This window comes from Sphaeramia orbicularis, chromosome 1, assembly GCF_902148855.1.
Source record: "Sphaeramia orbicularis chromosome 1, fSphaOr1.1, whole genome shotgun sequence".
Classification (NCBI taxonomy): Eukaryota; Metazoa; Chordata; class Actinopteri; order Kurtiformes; family Apogonidae; genus Sphaeramia; species Sphaeramia orbicularis.
Genome location: NC_043957.1, coordinates 29,163,140 through 29,184,795, shown reverse-complemented (window position 1 = coordinate 29,184,795; position 21,656 = coordinate 29,163,140). Strand labels below are relative to the sequence as shown.

Here is a 21,656-nt window from a genome sequence, read left to right as displayed (position 1 = left end):
CATACTCGTCCTGTATTCTGATGTCCCTCTCAATGCCTGTAGTTGTCTTTTTTTTTTTTTTTTTCTTGTCTCTGGCAGTGCTGCACTAGTTGTCCAGTGACAGTGGCAATGAAACTCCTGCTTTCTAATGTGGCTCCTTTCCTGTCATGTTTCTTTTTTTGGTGAACAGTGCAATATGGAAGTAGAACTAGGAGCATTTTTATGAAAAGATCCTATTCATCTACCCTCTCCCTGACCGATCTGACCGAATCATTTTGGCACCGCCGCTATCCACTACCCACCAAGGCGTATTGCTCAAAGGTCAGCAGCGAGGTGTGGCCACTTGGGATCATTATCAACATATCCTGTGAGATGTCTTTACAATGACCGCTGTCCATCATCCATTAGTGTTTGTTTGTTTGTTTGTTTTTAATGTGTGTATTTTCCATTGAGGGAGTCAGGTTTGTTCTCTCCCCCCTCCTCTTCCTCATGTCCCTCACACCTCCTCTGGGTCCATAGGGCCCTCAGCACCCTGGGGAGCGTCTGTGTGGAGCCGGAGGATGGGCTTGTTACACATGGGGCACACACTGCGGATCTCCAGCCACTTAAGCAGGCACCTGATGAGATGCAAATACAAAAACAAAACTTTAGTGAGTTTAGTGTATACGGAGTGATTATGGCCAGAAATAGCAGCCATGATAAAAAATTTACATATTGGTCAATAACACTGGCCAACAACAAATTTATTGTTTAAGTTTTTTGAGCTGATTTAGGATAATTTTGGTGTGCTGAGTCCAAAACTCACATTAATTTTGCTCAATCAGGTCAACTTTCTGAACTATGCTACATATTGGCTTTTTAACACTTTTGCTTACATTTATGGGCTTTTTCACATCATATGATACAAAATTCTTTCATATTTCTTGCAATAAACGAGTTCTGAAGATTTTACTTTTGCCAATTTATGATTGTTTTTTTTTAATATTACAGGTGAATGAAATGGCTTCGACTAGAAGATCTTGCAAAAATAAGCCTGACGTATTCTGCTACATCTGCGGTGAATACACCATTGTACCTAACAAGAATCCTGTTAGAAAATGATTTTTTTTCTCTTAAAACCTATTTTGGGTGTGAACTATATAAAAAATCAACTGATAAAGTCACAAAATGTAATCAATTTTGTGAGAAGATCAAATTTTTCAAAATCAAATTAGCAAAAAAACCTGACCCGATTGAGAAAAACAGATGTCATTTTTGGATTTAGCGGTGCAAAATTGTCCTAATTCAGTTGAAAAAACCTCGACAACTTGCAAAAAACATTTTTTTGTAACCCAGTGTAATTGTAAGTACCCCAATAAATGTCAAATCATTATTTCTATAACATTTAAAGGCAGAATTTTTGGTCCAGAGTGGAAGATGAAGAAATCGGAACATTTCAGAAATCTAGTAGTAGAACATGCATAACAATTATAATTGTAACTTGTAAACATCAAAATATCCTAATTACAGCCTTGCATAAACAACAAATATATTACAATGGCATTACAGATCATTTTATTATGCTAATCGTAGCCACTGATTTAGAGGGAAATTTGTCAGAACAAAAATTATATAATTTTATGGCATAAAAGGATATCATTATTATTATTATTATTATTATTATTATTATTATCATTATCATTATCATTATCATTATTATTATTATTATTATTATTGTCTAGCAGTCTGAAGAGCATCTTGATCATTGCCTAAGCCACATGGTTAGTTCTTTTGGCCACAACATAAAAAAAAAGGCAAAAAACTAACAACACATTATACTTAGTCAGTCCAAAATACAGTAAAAGTATCAGTTTAGTTTTTTAGGATATGTTTGCATTTGCATATTTAGTTTTGTAATGAAATTATGCAACAGAAAACCTCATAACTTCAAATCTCATACCCAAAACACATCACTGTTCATGACTTTAATTCTTTTATTTTAGCTGTTTCATACAGTAGTAAAACAAATTGCAATGTAATTATTTTTGGCTCGTATTTTAATATTTTATCTGTACAGATCCTGGTCGATGCATTCTCGCACATCTCTGAAACAGGAATATTTCACTCTGTGTGAGTCACTTACTTCTTGTGAAATGCATGTGAGCACGGACACACTCCCAGTTCATCCCTGGTCCTGAATTCCTCCAGACACACTGCACAAGTTTGCTGCAAGAACAAGCAAAAAAAAAAAAACCCAAGTGAGTCAAAGTTGTGTGATTTTTAATTTCCTGCTCTTGTTTACTGTATACTGAACAGACGGCCTGCATCTCACCACAGCCAAGAACACTGCCTTTGTGCATCTAAGTGGTCAGTTGGATTACTTTCAGCAACATTTGGAGCATAACTTAAGTATAAATCTGTCTCTTGAAATGCTGTTTTCAAATCGCAAGACTATTTTAACCTAACTTTGAACAGAAACGGATTGGAAATTTAGCTGAAAAGCAAACTTATGCTCAAACTATCTCTGCAGCTTTGATAGAAAAGTAAAAACCTCAAAGAGCAATTTTAAGAATCACAAGAGACAGGGAAAGGATCTCATAATGCATTTTGAATGAGTGCAGCTATTCCTGGTGCCCAGAGTTCATCCAGAAGCACAAAGCCAAGCAGTCACTTAGACGTATTTCTCTCGCTTTTTTTTTTTTTTTTTAGTTAATGGCTACATTGGAGATACAAGATATTTTCCGGACATTTCCACCCAGTTTGTGCATACAGCGTGTTAATTACATCTACAGGGAGGAATTGATTGAGTGACCAAAGCAAACCCTGCTCTTTTTGGTCATAGCAGATCATCTCAGCCAGGAGGGAACATGTGAAATGTGTACCACTCCTAGTTTCTAACATTTCAGCTTCTTGGAAGAGACATGTGAAAACGTAGAACCACTGACTTACTCCAAGCAGGCTCAGTTTCTTGCTTGCTCCCTTTAGCACCACCTACAGCAAGAAAAGGGAAAGGGATGACACGTTGGATCATGTGAATGATGTGTCAGCAATATTATGTTGGCAGGAAATCTATGCTGTATAACAAACACTTCAGATGGGTTCAATGTCCTAGAGTCACTGACTTAAAAAATATCAGCAAGAGGGCTGTTTACTCTTGTGTGTGTGATGTAAAAAAAAAAAAAAAAAAAAAAAATCAAATTCTAATGACAAACAAAGGCTGCTCCATCTGGAGAGCAATGTTTTGAACCATTTCTAAAAATAATGTTAGAATTGTGACCACACCTATAACGCCACCCTGTCACTACCTGTGTACCGAATTAGACCTTTTCCCACTGGAACTGGATTAACAGAGTGTAGGTAATGACACATGGATGAAGTCAAGGTCGTCTATAAAGAGTAGTGTTAAGTTTCACAGCTGACAACAACAGCGTGACATAGTATAGTAAGTATTATTTATAACCAGCCTCAGAAGTGGGTGCTACATGTGCAGGCATGGTGAAAGATACCGCAGATACTGGACGTACCTCGTTGTAGCTGAACTGCTCTCTGGTTCCTTGTTGTTTCAACCTGAAAGACACAGAGAGAGAGATGACAACATCTGTATGGTAGAATCCACCGCAGTAGCAACTGTAACTTAAACCACGCAGCTTACTCAGCAATAAATAAATCCTCTACATATGATCAACAAAAAATAATATACTGTATATTTAAGAACAGGACAGAACGTGTGTGGTAAATACAGCAAATTTAGTTAATTAAAAATCAAGTCGATCTTAGTTCAATTCAAAACCTTAAAATCACTATATAGAGAAGAAACCCTACAAAACCTCCAAGTGTGACAGTGGGGAGGAAAAACATCCTTTACACTTAGGCCTCAACAGACATGTTCCACAACATCCAACTCTTCAGTACACATGGAGTTTTTAACTCCTCTATTTAATTACCAGCCACAACAGCATGGAAGACTGATAGTTTTTGATATTTAGTGATATCTAGCAGTGAAGTTACAGAATGCAACCATCTGAATACACCTCCCCTAACTCTCAATTAGAGCCAGAGTTTGTTCTGTTTGTTGTCTTCTTTTTAAATGATATTAACTGCTCAGATGTAGTAGGTGACAATAAAATACCTTAAAGTCAGGTGTTTCGTGCTATAAAGTTTATTCTGTGAATCCACACACAAATAGCTCATTCTAAGGTTATAAAAACACAGATCATAGTTTCATCTCATACACTCATACATGAATATTATACTTAATTTCTGCACATGCACTGTCCCCCCACTATCCCCCAAATTCTTACACCCTGGACCTTTAAATGTTACAGCTAAAATCCATGACAACAATATAATTTTATCTTTTTGCAGTATATTCTGTGCTTTGTCAATGCACATCACCAATATGCAGGTTTAGAGGCTAGTTTTACAAATTATTCCTCAGACATTTCTAAAATGCTAAAAATGTGTTTATGTATGTGACTGGTACTGCATTTTTGAAGTTAGAGATATTTATACATCTGATAGATTTGACTCATCAGCTGTTTGGCTCTTCTTTTCAATAGTCCTGCAGCAGTGGCACATGTGTGCAAACAAAAGACATTTTTCAATTTGTCTTTTCCAGTATTTAAAATGTTACCAGTTCTGTTTGCTGGTATGAACACAAATTAGGATTTTTTTCTTAACCTATAAAGACCCAAACATCTACTGCCGACCAAAATAATTTACTGATATAAAAGGTTACATTACTGTTGATCCATTATTCTTATCAATTCATGTACATAACTGGTGTAAAATGCAGTTTGCCATTTTTTCGTGGTCATCAGATATGACCCATTTGGACGTTTAGAGGCTCCTTAGTGAACACAGAAACACCGTCATCTTCTACAACATTGATTCACCAGTAAAACCCATGGAATTGGATCAGTGACAGTGGATGGACACACTTGTTTTTATGTTCAGTTATTGATATATTTTACAGAAAAAGTCACTTTTTTCTCCATTCTCTTTGTTTTTGATATAACATTCAACTTTAATTTGAGCTTTTATGGACATTAATCGTGATCTGTAAATTAAATATAGGAAATACCTGATTTTCACTCAAGAATGCAAAATGCTGAGCATAATATTGGAATAAATGGTGATAAATCACTTAAGAAAAGTTAAAAATAGAGAAAAACATCACTCGGGGACTGCCACAACAGTAGCTCTGAGTTGTAATGGTTTAAGGTAGTTATGAATACAGTTTAATTCTTGTTGCACACTAAAATGCTTCCTCTTCTGCCTGTTTTGCCCTCTTAGTCTGGGGTCATGTCTCTTCTTCTATTTTGTGCTTCTTCCCCCACATTTCCTCTGTGCCTATCTCACTTCCTCTCCAGATGTCACCCAGCATGTCTCCCTTTGACACAGCCTCTACCTACCTGAAAAGGTAGCAGCAGAAGATGAGGCTGAGCATGAAGACAAAGAGGCCGATGCCCAGCACAATGACGTACACATTGAGCGGAAGGTGGTAGATGTCAGACGCCATGCTGCAGTACTGTTCAGAGCGCTGAGAACCCAAACCACACAGGCATCCTGCCACATGCAGATAGAGATTACAAACTTAAATGCCAAGTCGACTTTACAAAACGGTACATTCACGTACATACACCACCACTTGTGTTTTTCTTTTTCACAGAGTAAGTGTGTTTGTGTGAGAGTCCCATGACATTATTTACAGCTGATATGTTTGTTCAGAGCCTTAGTCATTTTAAGCATTTCTTTCAAAATAGCAAGCTATTTGCTTTGCCTGCTTTGCAACTTCTGAATCATCAGTGTTTACTTTCCCAGAAGACCTACAGTATACAATGTAACGCGTGAAGTAGTTAGTATTGACAGTTCACCTTTGACAAGTTCACTTTTGTGAGTTTAGTAAGAAGCTAAGGAATTTGTTTTGTATTATAATATTTTTTACTGTCTAATATCTTGTACAAAGTAAGAGCCAGACATTATTTACACTACCTGGTGTGTTTTCCCTTATATGTCTAAAAGTGTCAGAGTGTCTGTGGCTTATTCACAGGTTGTAAAGTATTTCTTAAGGAGTTCTAAGCATAATAGCTGGTGTTTGGATGTGCCCAAGGAGCTGTGACTCGCACTGTGGTGGCAACAGAGGCTCTCATAGGGCTGGATGTTAATTGGCTGTGAACAAGACAAACATGGAGGAGAGACGGAACTTTTGTCACACCACCATCTGTTACACAGACCCTATAGGGGTGATGGGTAAAGAGTGTGTGTGAGTGTAAGCACTGGGGGGATGGAAGTAAGTGGCAGTGGGGTGTGTGTGTGAGGGGGGTTCTGTTGGTAATGCTGAAATGTGTGTGTGTGTTGCAGGTGGCAGGGTAGGGGGGGCATAATAAACAGCATGAGCTCTGGGGACATAAGGGCCATTTGGTAAAACAATAGCAGAGGAAGCCCCACTTCCACAGGCCACACGTGTTCCTATTAATTTGCGAGGATGCTCTTTGCCAGCCTCTAAATGTCCATGTGTCTCTCTTTAGAGTGAATGAATGGGTCCAGCTTGCAGACTGTGGGGGGTATGGGTAGTATAATTTGACATGGCTGAGGGGTGGGGGTGGGGGTTTACAAGGGAGGAAAGACCTAGTGGAGTATAATGAGGAGTGGGGTTGATGAAGATGGATGCAAGGCAGAATCACCACACAGAGACAAAATGATGAGTTAAGACACAAACATTTGTTTAGTTGTACATTCATACACTAGCCATAGCACAAAAACAAACATGACCTTGAATGTGACTTATTTTAAGTGCCCTGTCAGCTTCTTCAAAACACAAACCGAGGCCTCCACTGTCAATACCATTTCACAAACACATCCATTATGTAGATCCCATTAGCCAGCAGCCAGCAACTAAGTAACTGAGCTATGAGGTACAAGTAAATACCACACATGTGCTACCACCCCTGTGTATTTGGCAGACAGAAGAGAAATCCACTTACTTACCGTTACACCATTGGAATGGTTGCATGAAATTTGACTCCCAGGGCAACAGCAGTAAATTCGGGCTCTGTCAGGAGAAGGCTGAGCCCTGGATGAGAGCCAAGCTCGTGGGCAGGAGCTCCGGACACTGAATCTGTTTGGAGCCTGGAATCAGTCACCCTGAGCTGGATGACTCTTTTGTTAAGTTGTTAGCTTCCTTCAAAAACAACCATCAGGATTTTCAGATTTGCTCAGATTCCACAAATCCTTAAGAGGTGCGGTTTTGTTGGCTCAGCAATCTTTTGCTAACCCAGCATTCCCAAATCTAGGATTAACCACTCCGTGTTAAGATTGGGAGATTTGGGACTGGGGAGGGGGTTTGGACCAGTATTGGAGACCTCATGTGCTCCTGGATCCTAGTGAGAATGATGTCATCACAAAAGGAGAGGAGAAGAAGAGACAAAGAAATCTTGTTGAGTGGGAATGGTTGTTTTCAGTTGCCTCGTAGCATGTGTCATTCAGGAGTTGTTATTGTTAACAGCTGAATCTCCCTCAGTCGCAATGTCATAGCAACACAAGCTCCTTAGTAACAGAAAATACTTACATTTCCAGTAGAAAAGGGGCCTGATTTCACTGTGCTCCTGCAGTAAATGTTCCCTCACGATCAATAACATCCACAGTTCAAAATGACACTCCTTGTACAATGAAGGTAATTATCTGGCATTAGTCTCTGCTTTGTCTTCCCCTCCAAGCTGCTTTTTAACAGAGGATTTTCACGACTCTCATCCCCCTCTCCTCTCCTCTGTTGTCTCCTCCTTCTTCAATCCTCTAATGTTGCAGGGGTTATTCCTCCTCGGTATAGAGGCCAAAGATGTGCTTCCCTCAAAGCCCAAACAAAGTGAGGACAGCTCCATGCAGTCAACAACAGTCCTCAAGCAGGGTTTGGTATTTTGCTGGTGTATGTCTGTTTGTGTGTCAGTCAGAGTGTGTGTGTGTATGTGTGCGTAGGGGGGATCCTACTCTCCCTCTAACCATCTGCTCCTTCAATTGAGAAAAAAAAAATCAGAGACAAAGGCAGAGTGTGTTCATGAGTGTGTCTGCGCGTGTTGTGTTCAGCCTCTCCAACCTCCAGCTGGCTTTGTCATGGCAGGCTTCACCTCTTCCTCTTTCAATCCATAATGGTGCTCAGAGAGCCTGCAGTTCGCCTTCCTTTCCTCCCCTTGCTCTGTTCTGCTCTGCCTTGGGTTTGTAAACAGATCTCTGCTCATGTGACCAGCCGTTTTGCCTCGCAACTCTCCTCTCCCTCAGCCCTCCCTCGCTACCTCTGTCCTCCAATCTGTAGGCAGAAGGAAGGCAGAATGAGCCAGACACTGACGAATAGGGCGCCTGCAAGCATGTTGATGTGTATGTGACTGTATGCGCACACCCCTGTGCATGTATATGTGAGAGGGAGACAAGAGAGACACTTGCAGCAAAGTCGAGGGAGGCCCTGGTCACTAATGTTCATGGCTGATGTCCTGACACCCAAAAACAAAGCCATTTGTATGAAGTGGAGGTCAGCAACCTCATTTGCCCTCCTCTGAACATAGTATTTCCAAAGCAAGAGCAAGCTCTGATTATTTCTCGAATTTGCTTTGTGTTTTCTCTGTAAAAACATCATGTCATTCTTTGGCAACGGAGGGACAAGGCAGGAACAGCCTCGATGAAGGGAGGAGGTACCTCTGTGGGCAGAGACAGGAAGAGAAGAGAAGGGAATATCAAGGGAAAAGGAGGTAAAATAAAAGCCTGGACAAAGACGCAAAGTCGCACATCCACCCCCACACCAGCAGGCCTGGCTGCCAATTCGCTGAGGGAGAGAGCAGCAGCTGCTGGGCTACTAGGCGAGCTGTGAGACGGTCAAAGGGAGTGCTGCTCCACTAATCCCCAGAGGGAGGGAGAGGCTTCAATGGGATCCATGCCATTTTCATTCACCCTCCCCTCTTCTAGTAATGACATTACTGCTGAATACTGAGGAACAGCTGGATTGACTGCACAGATGCACGAGTATAAATACAGTCCTTAATACACTACACGCTTAAGTTGGATGTTTACAGGTTTCAAACTCAAGAGATGACAGAGTTATGGGTTTTTTTTGTCGTTGTTGGCATGGGGAGGATATTGGTTTCGGTACCAGCACGCCCTCTTGTGAAATATAGTGAGAAAACCATTGTTATGTGAAAATGTTCACCAGTCATAAATATTTACTGTTATGAACATCCTATAAAATAATCCCACTGTTAAAAGCTTTTTAAACCGTTAATGTTAATTCCTCAGAGCCAGAGTGAACAGGATTTTACAGGAGCTACTGATGAAAGTAGGGAGTAAGCATGAAAATAAGAGAGAGGGAGAGAGATGCAAATGTTGACCTTGTTTTCTTTGCGACATGTAAATTGTTGTGGCTATCCCAACATTTAGTTTTTGCATACATCATAGATTTACCCAATTGAAAATACAGAAGCACTGGTGAAGTGTCGATTGAGGACATGATTTGAGAAGAAAAAATGTAACTCCTATATTCTATTGTTTGAATAATCAAGTTCTAATGATCTTAGATTCCACAATTCCAGATCAAAGTCTTTAGACAATGGCACGTCAAATATTTGCTATATCATAAATGTGCCAAGTAAGAGCGGGGGCATGAAGTACAAGTAGTTATTTTCTTTTGGCCAGTTAAGCTGTGCAATATTTACACTGCCTCACACTTAAGAGCAATACAAATATTTATTAGCATGTTAGAGTAATGTAGTAATGTGTCACTATTAGCCAGTTATGGGAGTTCTTTCCTGCAGCATACACTTTAAAGAATAAACCATTTTTTCCAACTGCTATTCCTTAGAAACCAATAGTTTAGTGTTTTCTACAGAAATTCATGACTAATAGGTCAAACATTTTTGTGACTCTAAAAACAACACATTTTGCACTACACCCAGGACACCACTGCTTCTTCCAAGTAAAATCAACCACAAATCTTTTGACAAGCACAGTTTCATGCACTTTGAATATTATTACTTGTATGAGTGCACAAAAGTAGAACTTACTAACTTAGTGAACAATCCTTTGTCAAACTCTGAAACAATCTGATTGTCTGAAAGATAAAGAACCCACCGGCGCTTTTCTTTGTCTTTCATTTGAACTCAGACCTTACTGTAATACACTGCCCATTCCTTTTTCTCCACGTCATGGGTGTGTCCCTGTACAAACCCATTTGCTATGCCATTGACATGTCCATTCAGTAAGCCCTTAGTTTCACCATTTATTTGGTCCTTCCTGAGAGCTAGAGCTGGTTTACAGGTGTGCCAGTTCCACAAAACTTTATTCATATCATCCTGAGCCCTGATGCCGAGAAGTTTCTCTTCATCGCTCATCTTCTTTTCTTCGTCTTCGTCATCACTGTCATTCCTGTGGTGATGGTGAATCCTACGCATCTCTCCACTGATGTTTTCAAAGTATTGATGGATGCAAACCTTGGCAAAGCTCTTGGCATGCTCCTTACAGGTCTCATCAAACATCTTGCGCTCAATGTCAATGTAATGAGACCAGTACTTGGTTTTGAGGAAGGCAGCCTGGGTAAAGCACGGCCGAATAGCCCGGATCATGAAGGCTGTAAAGGTCATCATGAGCAAAAACATCCAGCCGCATGCCTGTGAAATATAGACATTTGTAAATGCTGTGGCATAGTTTGAGCCTTAAAGAAAAACTGACCAGACAAAATATGAAAATATGTACATATGATATAGAGACAGGCTTTGGTTTAAACCCTCAGCATCTGAAAAAAACTTCACATCACCACTGTTAATGTGTTCCAACTGCACTTGCAACAGTTTCTTGACATCTTCAGCACTCATTAACACAATCTTTACATCAATAGATTTTTCAGATGCATGACTTTTAAGCCTGTGTAATTGCCCGTCTGCTGATCAAAGACTTAAATAACAGTGTTTTGGATGGACTGGAATAAGGCTGCCATTTTAATGAATAATGTATTTAGTAACTTACTTATACCCTTAACAAGAGAGGAGGAAAGCCTTGTTGAACACAAAGGGCAAAGGGAGCCGGAGGTTGGCAGAAAAAAAGGATTAAACTTCTATTTTATATTAAGCTAATCAATTAAATTTGCTTATCAAGTTGAAAAATAAAATGTTGGAAAAAAAGAAAAAAGAAAATGGTTCCAACCTCAGTCCACTGTCTTAATAACTCAAATTTTATATTCATGGCTGCTGGGTCATATTTTGGGTGGGATTGACCTAAAACTGGTTTAAAATAATGACCTAATGGATCACTGGATTAGGGGTTCTAAAGAAAATGAAGCTCATTTTTCTGCAACTCATCTACATGTAACATTCAACCATTTTTACTCCAAAATCAAACAGGAAATTCAAAGACAGTAGGACTTTATTAACATAACATTATGCCAATGTAATATAATAAGATTCATTTTTGCCTGGTTCAGACTAGACAATAAACTAGCTCACATTAGCTAATGTTAGGCTGTTAACTGTTAGCATCTGCCAACTAGTGCAAGATATTGTGTAAAAGTTTCTTTTTGTTTGTGACCTTTGCCTACATTACACAGATGATCTTACATAGATTATCCATCTGACCAGATTTGGGGTAGAGATTAACATAAGTGGGTGGGACACTGTTGCCTCTGCCTGGGGTCTCTCCAGGTATGCCGGCTTCCAAAGACATGCACCAAAAGGTGAATTGGTCAAGCTAAATTGCCTGTGTTAGCAAATGGTTGTTTGTCTCTACATGTCAGCCCTGCAGTGAACTGTTGACATGTTCAGGGTGTATTCCCACAACCTTCACGAGGACTAAGTGGTTCTGGAATGAACATGATCCAACATGCTGGTGCACAACCATCCATGGTTTAGTTTGTCCTTTTTGATCCAGCACAGTTATTTTAATAAAGTGTTCCAATGTGTTATATTAATTAACACAGAACATTTTAAAGATGCATATATTAGATGTAAATTAGGAGAGGGAAGTCTGTGTAATCCACTGCCTCGAGCAGGGTGCACTTTGTCTGGCGTTTACATCCCAACTTCTGCTCAATGAATTTAATTCGTGCCGGGGGGCAACAAACCAATTAAAAAAACAGGCAGGTTGTGACTGAGTTTTCTTACACCTATATCCAACATTACTGGCACTAATGTTCACCTGAACCGAACTGTCAGCAGTCTCAGAATTCGTGAACATCCCCATACACTGGGATGATGTAAAGGGGGTGGGGGGGGATAGCAAACGTTACAAATTCATGGGGCCCAGCATTTATGTGTCCAGTGGATACAGGTTAGAAGTTGTGAAAATTTCATGTAAGATCCACTGTATAATAGAAGAATAGAACCCGGGAGTTGGACGTTGAAAGTATGTATGTATGCCCCGCCCCCCCCCCCCCCCTCTGGTTTTTTGACAAATCACACCCTGGCCTAGAGTACAACTTTAAATTACCCTTGACTGTAGCTAAAGCTCTGATGATAAAAAGAAGATGGGTAATTACATTCAGAAACCATCAAAAATGGTTATTTCTATTTAGGTCAGTGTTATTTATTGATTTCCATTTTCTCCTGTGTTGTTCATGTTTGCCATTAGGAACTCTGTACTTTCTCTAAATGCTGTAATTTATTTTCAGCACTGCCATCTAAAAACTGTCAGAGAACTACCTCACATGAGTGAATGAGTTAGTGAACAGAGAATGAAAACATAGAATAGGCTACCTGTGATATACACTTGATGTATCGTGATGCTGCCACTCGCATTTCCTGATTCTCCACTAAATCTTTACAGGGAATCTTTGCCAGTTGTTTGATCCTCTCCACCTCTGACAATCCCCTCATGATGCTGAAATTCCCAAACCTATCAATATCCAGGTTGACACTGAATGCACAGATGAAACTCTTTCCATCCATGAGGGTGACGGACACCCACACTGCAGGTGCTATCAAAGATCTCTGTGTGATCGAACAGAACATGTAGCGAAGGATTGTTGGATCTTTGCTCCGGCTTCCTGTTGGCCTTTTCCACTCTTCTGCAAGCACGGACACATTATTGTTCAGCACAAAACCCAACAAAAGAACCATATGGGTGGAATAATAAGCAGCCCGATTCCATAGGTATAATTGTACTCTGGCATACAGGGGCAGTTGAACTCAAAGGCAGAGTACATCTGAGCACTAGCCAGTGCCATAATACCACAGATCCCATTCATAAAAGACTCCTGGTTGGACTGCAGGAATTGGAACATCATACGAAACTTATCCATCTTGAGAGATTTCTTGAATCCTTAGTTACAATGTGAATAAGTCTGTAAGGCAAGTATAGCACAATTTATACACAGAGTAAATCAAAATGCTTTACAAAAATTAAATACATAGGCTAGAATAAAGATGAACCCTTTAAGCACCAAAGTTGCTATACTGTGACAAGCAAAATAACCAAATGAAACACACAGCTTTTGGAAATCTTGATATTGAAATTGATTATTTAAACAAAACAAACAAACAAAAAACTGGTGCCTAATGGGTTAAAATAGTAAATGAAATTTAAATTTTTAAATGGAATATTAAATATTGTATTAGAATAGTGCAGATAAAACCATTTCAGCTAACATAATGTACAATGGATTGTCAATCATTGGTTTCAGATAGATGAAAATGTGATAAACAATAGAAACAAATAAAAAATTTGTAAAAAATTTTTTGTATATGAAAGTTTTAGAAAATAAAGCAAAACATATCAGGAAATAGATCAATTTAATGGTTTAAATTATGGTAGAAGTAACAGAAAAACATACACTCACCTATTTGTAGATGAATAAAGTAGTGATGAAAAAAATTAAGAAATGACAATATCCATTGCACGTATCTAGTGGTTCTTCATGTAACTAAATATTGTACGTGTGACTGGCTCAAAGGTGTTTCTCGAACTCTCTGTGATGTTTAAAGCCTTCGCATCATCTGTCATCAGGCCCCTCCCTTCACAGACACCTTTGTGCAATGTGATGTGACAAAAGATTTTCAACTCACACTTTTACAAAAGTGAATTTAAAGCAAAGTTTAGAAAATGCTTACACTGTTTTTAATTCAACAATTCACACCCTTTTTAATAACTTCTAAATTTACTGTGTAGATGTGTCCTCAGATGTAGTGTGTTCAGCTGTAGTTTAACCACTCCAGACATGCAAAAACACTTTCAGGCCATTCAAATGTGTGTGCCTTTGGTCGGAAAATTTGGTTGTTGTTCGGGTGAAGACTGGCCTTCTTTTTAGAACCAAATAAATCAAGAGATAATGTTTCATGCAAAATACAATTCTGGCATTACTAATGTTTTTTCTCACATAGGCCTTTAAAGTCCACTGGACTCACTGAATGGAGTAAAGCTGGACAAACCAGTTAGAAGCCCACGAGAGGATAAAAGGCAGGGGCTTACTATTCTATTCACAGACAGAAAACCATTCCCAACAAGCTTTTGTTTGTACGAAACTAATGTCTTTCATATTATTGTTCAAGCCAGAGCGCAGTCATTTATCCTGTTTTTGATTAAATCAGAGGAACAACGTGAATTGTTCATTTTTGAGCTCTATGAGTATGTGCATAAACTTACAGGAAGTTTTTCAACGTGTGTTACTGATGAAAGTGTCATAGCAAAGCATGTGCAGGAAATACGTGACGAAAGACATCGTACACTACATCTAAAATAGGAAGAAAACCACTGAGCTGTGGCTGTACAAGGTTAGTGCCTAGCTTCCTCCTTCGTACCTACACAGCTCACAGATCACCAGAACACTGCCGTATTGAGATAACTGCTCGTTCTTTCAGGTGCGTATACTTCGTTCTGTTCTTTTGATTGTATATGCAGTAATAAATTGTCTTTGATAAAAAATGTGATTGTAGAAATTCGACATTTTGAGCTAATGTTGAGGAAAAAGTTTCTTTCCCACTTGAATAATGTAAGTTGTCAAATATACCTGCAGGGACATTTCTTACAATGTTGTAATGTACATAATCTCTTTCATTTCTGGGCCTGGCCAAGCAAGTAACGGAGTAAGGAAGCACTGTGCAGCAATACTAATCATTCCATATCTGTTTTTAAAAATTAATTTAGCAGCAACCATAATAGCTCAAATTGTACATCTAAGCAAGTACTAACATGCCATTAAGGAACAATAACCAAATACTTAATGAAAACATGAATTTATCATTATTGACAAAGTAACGGAGTGAGGAAAAATATATTGCAGTTATTCAAGGTTTGGAAAAAATACCAAAAAGTGCTGTTCCTCAAGAAAAGAGCAAATAATTAACATACCACGCTTTTCTTAATAAATGAAAGTACATTATATCCAAAAATGAAACTGATATTTTTATTTTAGTTTTAAAAGACATTAATTCATGGTAAAGGAGTGAGGTGTTTGTTCAGTGTGATGCACCGTAATGATAATCAAAGGTTTTATTAAGATACTGATAAAATTATCAGTCTTTGGTGACATAGGTTTCATTACTATATTTAATACACATCTTTCTGCTGTTTTTTTTTTTTAATAATAAATAACATTCAAAATCACTGAAGCATTTGATTATAATGAAATATATGATTAGACACAGGTATAAATTTTGAACATAGTTATTTACATTCTGAATTGATGCTGTATACATTAATTTACAACCTTTACTGTTCTTAATTTACACTGTATTCTCATATATTTTCTTATACATCCAGTTGTAATTCAGGTACAAATTAAATAAGCACAGTTTTAGAAACTAGAGATATACATGCTGAGTAATCAAAAATATTGTTTTAGAGAAAAAAGAAATTGACCCTTATGCTCACTTTAGCTTGGCCAGGCCCTTATACGTTCCTCGTAAGCACTGACATGATTTGTAACAATTTTTCACAGGCTGTGACAATGCAAGATACTTTCCTGCGAGTGTTCGTAGTGGCTCTGGGTCTCCTAATGAGTCCAAAAAATGACCCTGGGCTTGAGGAATGGGATACTATCACAACAGGAGAGATGCAAACACATGAGGAGAGGCTACTCAGAGAAGGAGAGAAACTGGACCAGGAAATGGCTTCTGGAAGTCAGACAGAGATGCACACTGATGATAAAGGAACAGAAAATGCTGCAAAAAATGTGTATGATGAGCTAAATGACGCTCAAATAAAAGAATCAGACCAACATGTTACTGAAAATGATGCTGCACCACTCTTAGAAGTCAATGTTGGTAATGATCACAAATTACTAGATGAACATTTGATAGATGACGTGGATCTGCCACATAAATCCAAAATGTACCCTGAGACTTCACAGATAGACCATGATGATGATCAAATGGTAAACAGGAATTTGCAGCTGGACACGCTCCGGAATCAGAGAGAAGACATTCAAAGTGATGGTCACTTAAGAGACCTGGGCACATCCCAGTGGCAACAAGAAAGTACAGAGGCAAAAGAAGTGCCTCACCAGCGCACCAAGACGTCAGAAAACCAAACTTCAAAAAAGGCTCTTGTTGAGGAGGAGGAGAAAGATTACCTCTGGTACATATGGAACACGTTATCTGTTGTCTCACTAATCCGCTTTTTTTGGAAATACATGGGGAAAAACTCCCAAATGAGACACAATAAAGGGAGTCCTTTGTTGGTGACTTACAGCGCTGATGACGTGTCTCTACCAGACAGCAACACTCTGCAGCGTTTTCATTCTAAATGTGTTCAAGTCACATCCACTAAGAAGGAGATAGAGGCCGAGTTTTTGGATGGATTTACAAATGACCTACTGGAAGCCATGAGAACAATATGTGAGAAAAATTGTGATATGACGATTGAGGATGTTCAGATTGTAGATGCTTATAATATCTGTGTTCCTTTGAGCCCACCAGAGCCGTACTCTTTCAAGTGTCTTCCTTGGAACAGCCAGATATGTGACATACTGCTCAATATGCAAATTTGTGGTCAAATAAAACTGGTGGAAAATAAAACAACCCAAATTAGCTGCCACTGTCAGACTGCTGGTGCAGAGGATATGGTTTGCCTGCTTCACTGTGACAGTCAAAAGATAGAGACAGAAATAACAGATGCGTACGATGGACTGCTTTGCCAAAAGAACTCCCCTTTCCTCTCAAAGTTACAGGTTTCCAGGTGGTTTCAGAGCACCATAATACAAGCATGGTCACTCATCTCACATAAGTATGAGTTTGAGCTTGACATTTGTAAAACTGATGCTGCAGGGTCTCTGGTAGTTCGATTCAGATCTGGGAAGAAAATACATTTCTGTATGAATCCTGTGGTTACATTCAACACAGATGCTCATTACTTTATTACACCGTATTCTCCTGTCAAACTGGATACTTTCTGGACACTTTCCCTGATCTCATATGAAGATTGTTTCTTAGAGCACATTTCTCAACGCCTACCTGACAACTCGTGCCACATTCAGGTTCTAGAAATTGCACATTTCCTTCACAAGAGACAGACAGTGCTATCAGGAAGTAGCACGCTGAAGGATTTTCATTTCAAAATTGCGCTAATGCATCTTCTTTTGACCAAAGACCCCTCTGTGTGGAAAGCTCACTTTGTAGCTTATAGGCTACAGGATTTGCTGGCCTTCATGGGACATAGCCTTGAGACAAAGCAGCTGTACCATGTTTTGATAGGAAACCCTTTAACACAAGGTATCATTCAACTCCCAGCTGAATTTGTTCAGGGTAAGCCAGTGAATCTCTTCCATCCCCTTGTGGCACACAAGTGTATCTACAGAAACGCTCTAATGCATTTCCAGGAGATGCTTAGAAATGCCAATATGCTGATACATGATTATGTTCAATGAACTGACCGTGCCAGAGTTTCCATTAGAGAAAATGTAATAAATTCAAGTTTTTAATCTTAAGAAAGTGACTTTACTCCAAGATCAATTACGCAATAAGTCAAGGATAAAGTTAAGAACCAAGCCATTTTACTTCAGTTTACATTTCATTTAATATTCATCTTCCCAGTAGTTCTCAAAGTTTGTGGGGTCTTCCCCAACGGTGTCCTGGCCACTGGATATTTCAGTGTCCAAGGGTCTTACTTTTCCATCCTTAAAGTCAACTTTCCAAGTATACATGCTGGTGTCTGTATTCTTGGAAGCTGTAAATAGGATACAAAAAAAAAAGACAGAAAAAAACATCAATAACCATGACACTAATATCAAGTCATCTTTCAACTTTCTACAGTTTTCCCTTTTCCCTTAATGGAAAAGCTGTAAAAAAAAAAAAAAAAAAAAAGAAACATTTTACCCCTAATCTGTGCTGAGCAGGTGGATTTTTCACAGCAGGCGCACACTGCATCATCACCATATAGCTCCTTCCACCTAAACCACAGACATAAGGTTGACGGAACAGACTTAAAACCAAGTAGATACAACAGCCCAAAGTCTTGCGTCCAAAAATCACTCACTTTTTGGTTTGTAAATCATAATTACAAGCCTTTGAAGTCTGGGTCGGTTTAAGTTTACCCACAGAGATGTCACAGTGAATGAAGAATTGCTAAAAAAAAAACAAAAAAACAAAAAAAGACATTTAAGCCTTGTCACACATGATACATTTCTACATGGGAGTACATAGCTCTGTACCAGCTCATATTGACAGACCTGTGATGTTGAACCAGAAATCTTGTCCTGAAAAACAAAGGTACCCAAGCTGAACCTCTGAATCTTCTTTGAGGCACAAGGGAGGAAACGTGACCGTCTTGTCAGCTTGCCATCTGTCATACAGCTACAAATGGAGACAATACACGGGTTCACTACCTCTGTTCAAGTCAAGCATCATTATTTTGAAAAGAAACAACCTTACCCTTGTTGGTCAATAACTATTACTTTAGGACTTGAGTTGGGGTCTTGGGATGTTGTCACAGAACACTTGTTGATGTAAATCCTCTCATCATCAGAAACTGCAATGCTGTCAGCTCTTCTGGCCGCAAAGTACATGGTCTGTCCCAAGGTGTAGACTTTGGATCCAGTGAGTTTATCACCTGATGCTAATTCAAAAATGGTTACTATAAGACATGTTTTTGACATATTCTGACATATTCCAGCTGAAGTTTGCATCAGAAACATGCAGTTGCTCTGCAGACAGGAAATACCCGAATGTGTTGCATATATACTGTATTTTTTGCTGTATGAGTGCTTTCTCATGTGCTTGGTAAAATGTCTTGGCAGACCTCACCATTTAGAGGAAGAAAGAAACAGCAATAAAAGTTTGTGCACAGTGTTTCTCAAACCTCACTCTTCTTAATTGCCCTTTTTTTTTAAACTGGCATTTGCATTCTCCTGAAGAGCTTTATAGATACTTCACCCTTACACTGAATTCCTGCCGCAAAAAAACTAGATGTCCCTCTCCTGAAAATTACTTACCTCATAACATTATATGTGACATGTTATTAAAGTGACTTGTAAAGCTGTCAGTGTTGTCATGTGTTCAAATGTGAGGCAAAAATATGGCAAAACACATTATTTGCTTTACAAATTTAAAATTAACTATTAAATTAACAAAATCCCATTTTTATCAAGAAGTAATATAAACTGCTGATTCTGAACGACAAAAGAGCAAAATATCAAAACTGGCATTTGAATAATTTGTATTGAATTTCTCCAGGAAAAAAAAAGTATATTTTATATCAAATACTCAAAACCTGTATTTGGTGCACCAAGTCAGTCTTTCTGGTAACTCCCTGTTCAATATCTACCTTCAAAATGCTTTTCCAGGCAAATAGTGTCATATTTAAGAGGCAGTTGCAACTTTTAGATCTAAATATCTCTTCAGGCTTACTATTTTATGCATTAAATTAATGCAGTTTATTTAAAGTTTACAAATGCCATGCTTACTTAGGTCATACATCACTGATTCATTCAGCATGTGGAAACTGGTCACCAGCTTTGCTTTCCAAAAACAAAAAAAGCAACATATGAATATAGGAATTACTCAATATTTAGAGATACATACCATCTTGAGCGATGAGGAGAAAATTGCTCTTCTGTGTGAGTTGCTTAAAAACTGTTCCCCCCATCAGCTTGGGATGGAAACCAATCATGTAAGAATTAAACCATCTGCAAAAGACTCAAAGTTATTACAAATGCAATTGCATCAGTTACTTTTTGGAGACAAAACAGCCTATGTAGACAGCATGTCTCCAGCCCACTGAAGACTGACCGGAATACCTTGAATTACATGTTAGATATAGTTTGTGTGTCAAACCGCTGCCATATTTCACCACCTAGTTTGTCATAACAAAACACTGAATTCAAACTATACACAGTGTGTAGTGTATGTACCTGTGATATTTACACTGCAAGGAAATGCTGAACGGCATTTCCCTCAGACGAATCCAGCGGTTTTTTGATTGGGGTGGTTTGTAGTGCAGAGTAATTTTAATGTTCATAGTATCTGCAGTAGTCTGGAAAACACCAGTAAGTAACACCAGTTAGTGGGTAGTTTGTCAAAATAAAACAAATTAGGACTAAAAAAAAACAAAAACAAAACAATCACCAACCTCTGTTTTGAAGCCACAATCTGTTTTTAGGAGGTGGAGGAAGTAGTAATAGTCTTTGTCATCTTTATTGACAGGACAGGTTCCCAGTTTCAACAGTCTGTATGCATATCTATTGTTAAAAAGCTCCTTCTTGATTCTCACATACATTCTGTCAATATGGCACAACACTTCAATGTTCTTCTTAGAGTTTGCTGGTGTTGACGGAGAAGCAGGAGAAGGAGTTGCACGCAATATTTCCACAACTGAACTAGGAAGGGATCTGAATCCCTTCTCTGGCTTGAAAAATTTCTTCTGAACCATGTCAGCAGAGACAGTGAGATATGTAGGAACCTTTCTTTCTTGAGCCACAGATGACCTACTGCTTGACTTACTCCTGGGCCCATGAGCAAGTGCTCTCTCATCGTCAAGTGCCAATTTATTCCACTCTTGCTCAGGATTGGAGCTAAGAGGGCCATACTGAGATGAACTCCTTGATTGAGAAACATTGACAAAACACAGCACTACTAAAAGACTAGTATGTTTTAACCCCATTTCCATTACCAGCTGGCCCCTCTGACAACAGTCCTCAGGTAAACAAGCTAAGCAGAACAGGAGAGCTTCACCTGGCTTTGTAGTCTGCAATCAAGGGGTGATTTCCACAGCTGCTGCAAAAACAACCACTGGGAGCAGACCAATAATATTCATCCTTATACCATCCTTATTTAACATGCTATCTACTCTTACCAACCAACAATGTAATATGACAAATAAACTTTAAATTAAATCAACAATCAATACATGATCTACATTTCATTCTGTTCTGTCATTCATTTACTATATTTTTAAGACCATGACAGTTTGGCCAAATGGGTAAATAACATTAATAATGCATGTCTGAATATTTAAAAGATGCTGTGAGAATGTGTTAATAATGTGCTTAAGAAAAAAATCTGAAATAATACACTCTAAGAATCAACATCATTTGATATCAGACAGATTTAATCTAAATTTATAAACAGAAAATGTATCATTGAAACAAAACTGATTAAATAAATAAACAAACTAAAAACTTAGTATGCACTAGTAATTAACTTAAAATAATTTACTAGAATTGATTTTGGTTAATAGAGAGACATCTAGTACAGTATGAGTGCAGTTTATCAAAGTACACTGTCAAATAGTAAAATGGAGGT

General features: G+C 38.5%; 4 protein-coding genes across 6 annotated transcripts; 1 reads left to right on the top strand and 3 right to left on the bottom strand.

Annotated features, from left to right (window-relative positions):
• Positions 1-26: 26 nt before the first annotated feature.
• LOC115419664 (RING finger protein 122) lies at positions 27-8,192 on the bottom strand. Of its 3 annotated transcripts, none has more exons than XM_030134593.1 (7): positions 7,529-8,191; positions 6,949-7,340; positions 5,373-5,526; positions 3,483-3,525; positions 2,908-2,949; positions 2,102-2,184; positions 27-596 (listed from the first exon to the last, which is right to left on the bottom strand). In XM_030134593.1, the coding sequence occupies exons 2-7, from the start codon at positions 6,971-6,973 to the stop codon at positions 476-478; spliced, it is 468 nt and encodes a 155-aa protein (XP_029990453.1). In that variant the 5' UTR covers positions 6,974-7,340; positions 7,529-8,191; the 3' UTR covers positions 27-475. The 3 variants fall into 3 exon arrangements, with proteins under 3 accessions (XP_029990453.1, XP_029990443.1, XP_029990462.1); XM_030134583.1 differs by having other exon boundaries at positions 6,949-7,333; XM_030134602.1 differs by lacking the exon at positions 6,949-7,340 and having other exon boundaries at positions 7,529-8,192.
• A 1,099-nt stretch (positions 8,193-9,291) lies between these two features.
• calhm1b (calcium homeostasis modulator 1b) lies at positions 9,292-14,017 on the bottom strand. Its single transcript, XM_030134570.1, is given in 4 exon segments — positions 9,292-10,604; positions 12,681-13,033; positions 13,036-13,267; positions 13,763-14,017. Coding segments are annotated over 3 exon segments (1,050 nt in total). The 5' UTR covers positions 13,226-13,267; positions 13,763-14,017; the 3' UTR covers positions 9,292-10,097.
• A 687-nt stretch (positions 14,018-14,704) lies between these two features.
• On the top strand, positions 14,705-18,253 carry LOC115421810 (inositol 1,4,5-trisphosphate receptor-interacting protein). The gene is made up of 2 exons (XM_030137788.1): positions 14,705-14,780; positions 15,860-18,253. Exon 2 carries the CDS (start codon positions 15,869-15,871, stop codon positions 17,783-17,785), a length of 1,917 nt encoding a protein of 638 aa, XP_029993648.1. The 5' UTR covers positions 14,705-14,780; positions 15,860-15,868; the 3' UTR covers positions 17,786-18,253.
• Positions 17,933-20,784, bottom strand: zp3c (zona pellucida glycoprotein 3c). The gene is made up of 9 exons (XM_030131638.1): positions 20,485-20,784; positions 20,267-20,388; positions 19,938-20,041; positions 19,820-19,873; positions 18,789-19,155; positions 18,587-18,710; positions 18,394-18,482; positions 18,234-18,307; positions 17,933-18,084 (listed from the first exon to the last, which is right to left on the bottom strand). The coding sequence occupies exons 1-9, from the start codon at positions 20,782-20,784 to the stop codon at positions 17,933-17,935; spliced, it is 1,386 nt and encodes a 461-aa protein (XP_029987498.1).
• Between the last annotated feature and the right edge of the window lie 872 nt (positions 20,785-21,656).